Raw genomic sequence first — 2,999 nt, forward strand, 5'->3', positions numbered from 1 at the left:
TTACAGTAGTGGTGCGGTACCCAGTGCATTCCTTTACCCTATCAGTTTACTTTTTACCAAACATGACCATATAAGGAAGTGTTTATAAAAGTTAGATAATGATGGTCTTTCACACACAGGCTAAAACTTAACCCTGAAGACATAACAATTTGGTACTCTAATATTTCTGTAACATAAACAAAAACAAGCTCTCAACATTCCATCGACGACGACAGTTCTTCGAGTGGCTACGCATTCATAAGCGATTACAAGGTTGATGCCGACATATATAAAGTTTTTTTATTATATTTATTACTAATTTTATACGAAAAAATGTTTGCAACATAATCAAAATTAATTCAAAATATATTAATCGCAACCATTTTCAATAATAGATATAATGCAATATAATAAAACAATTTAAAATTTAAAATTTTTTCAATTTTTATGAAAAATAACTTTTTAAATGAATGATAGGTTTATTTATTTATTAATAATAGTAAAATAATTCCGAAATTGAAAATTTAATTAATATTTCGTTTAACAATATTTTTTGTGATATTTTTGTAAATTAAAGAACATTAAGTATAAAAGACGCATTTTTTCTGGGATTCTACGAATTCGTAAATATGCCCACTGATATTTTTTCGTCGAGCTACCCCAGCTTAAAAAAAAGAAGATTCTATGATGAATAGAAGCCGAGATATTGCAAAATTTTACAGCGCGCATCAATTTGAACTTTGGCAATGCAAGTCATGGGAAATCGTAGTTTACGTCGTAAACTTTATTTTGCGAAAAAAAGTCTTAATTTTTATAAACAATTGCGCTCCAATTTAAAAAAAATCTTATCTTTTCTCCTGTTGGTCGTAGAAGGTGCTTTTTTTTAAATTTGCATTTTTTTGCCACCTATCCATTGAATCTATTTTCGGTGAGGTAGCATAAATAGCAACAATTTTACTCAAATTGTTTCTAAGCGAAAAAAGTACGGTTTTTTAATGCACAATTTGAGAATGCTAATATCAAAAAAACCAGTGATATTTTTTAATAGGTCGCCTCAGTCAAAATCAAATTGAATTGTGCGAAAACTATTGCACCTACAGCGCCCACTTTTGGCATACTTTTAAAGTATGACAAAACCTCAACTTATCATAGGTTTTATAAAATTTTAATAATAAATGCGATAGTTATAAACAAATTAAAAAATGGGCACTTTTCTTGTCTTTTTTTTCAATAACTTACTTGTTTATTAACCAATTTTATTTTAATAAGTCTCATTTTGTAGGTAATTTTATTCCCTACAAGTTGTCTGAGAGTCACTTTTCGCTAAAATTGATGGTTTTCCCTGCAAAGGGAAAAAACTGTTTTCCTCATTTATTTGTTTAAATAGAAAAGTTAGCTAATAAATTTTTTTGACTCACGAGATGAGAGATGTCTTGGATTATGTTCCTTTAGACAATTTTACAATAATATCGCGGATGAGAATTTTTTCGAATTTCTCTTTTATTTTCGCTAACTTTCCTGGTGTAAGCCTCGCTCCGCTCGGGCGCAAGGTCGTTCTTGACTGGTAAATAATACTTATCTCGTTTATGGTATAACTATGCTATGTGGAAAAAACGACTATATTCAAGTTGATTAATTTTTCAGGAGAAAGATTCGGCTTGATGCAAGTTAGAGTGGGTCTGACCTGCCTTTTGAGGAAATTCAGAGTGAAACTGGACAAGAAAACCACACTACCCCTAAAGATGTCTGCCAAAGCCCTTGTTTCCTCTGCTGAGGGAGGAATCTGGCTGAATTTGGAAAGGGTGTAATCAATTATCTATAGTATTAATATGGTATAAGTACAAATGATGTAGCCCTGATATACAGGGTGTTCCTTAATGATACGCGAATATTTAAAGGTGTTATTCTACATGGAAAATTAATGACAGTTTGCTTTATAAACTATGGTCCAAAAATGTTCCGTTGCGAAAATAAAAAGTGTTAAAATTTATTAAAAAGAAAGGATATATATCATACATTAAGGAACAAACTGTATAATAAAAATTGGTGCCAGTAAAACAAAATTGTTTCACTGAAATGAATAATTTGTGTGGATAGAGCCAAACAAATATTTATTTCTTGACACCAAACAATTTGTTTGAAAAAAGCAAACAAAAATTTATTTCATTTATTATTAAACAGCATTCTTTTGTTTTATTGATAATCTATTTTGTTAATTTTAATTATTGTAATCTATGGTGAATTATTTCTATATTAAAAAAATGTTTATTCAATTAAACAACTGTTATTAAGTTAAAGACATAATTCTTGAAATTCAACTCCACTTCTACCTTTCAAACAAACACTCTTCTCAACAATACAATTACAGTTTGGGGACTATACAGGGTGTCACAAAACTAATGGGTGATACCTTAAGGACAGCTTCCTTGGATGATAATAAATTGATGTAAACTAAGTAATCATTTACTGTGTCCGTTTTTAGAATTTTTTTATCAGGATATTATTGATCATTTTAGTGCAAATAACAATTAAGCTTTCGTTGATTTTAACTATTAAGATGAGCATCAATTGAACATGATACTAAAAACTCATATTCAATTATAAAACACAGTGAAAACGTTAACAATATTGAAAATACTAAATTGTAATAACCAAACGTTCGAAAACAATTACAGGGTGATCGAGAATGATTGACCGTGCCGCCTCATACTGATTTTTGATGTGCGGCATACCAGTTTTTGATACCAATACTAGAATCATGAGCGCAGGTTGAGGGATTTTAATGGTAAACAAATAATTACGTTCAAACGTCAAATAAATTAGGTTACTGTCAAAATTGAAATTCATAATAAAAATATCAATTATTTAACAAAAATCAAAGTTATTTCACAAATTAAGCAATACTGATGAACCAATAAATGTTATTATTGTTATTATTATTATTAAAGAGGATGACCGAATCAGATGTAGGTTTAGCCTAACTTTTTCAAAATTCTTATTTCATTTACAATTAGAAAAAC

General features: G+C 29.2%; 1 protein-coding gene across 1 annotated transcript in view; it reads left to right on the top strand.

The window, feature by feature from the left end:
• The window catches only part of LOC108915241, a 43,205-nt gene extending 41,049 nt beyond the window's left edge, over positions 1 to 2,156 (top strand). The window contains exon 15 of the mRNA XM_023455303.1: positions 1,624 to 2,156. Within this exon, the coding sequence (XP_023311071.1) occupies positions 1,624 to 1,787 (164 nt within the window). The 3' untranslated portion in view covers positions 1,788 to 2,156. The remainder of the gene's footprint in view (positions 1 to 1,623) is intronic.
• The last annotated feature ends 843 nt before the right edge of the window (positions 2,157 to 2,999 follow it).

The sequence above is a fragment of the Anoplophora glabripennis genome, unplaced genomic scaffold, assembly GCF_000390285.2.
Source record: "Anoplophora glabripennis isolate ALB-LARVAE unplaced genomic scaffold, Agla_2.0 scaffold155, whole genome shotgun sequence".
In the NCBI taxonomy this organism is placed as follows: Eukaryota; Metazoa; Arthropoda; class Insecta; order Coleoptera; family Cerambycidae; genus Anoplophora; species Anoplophora glabripennis.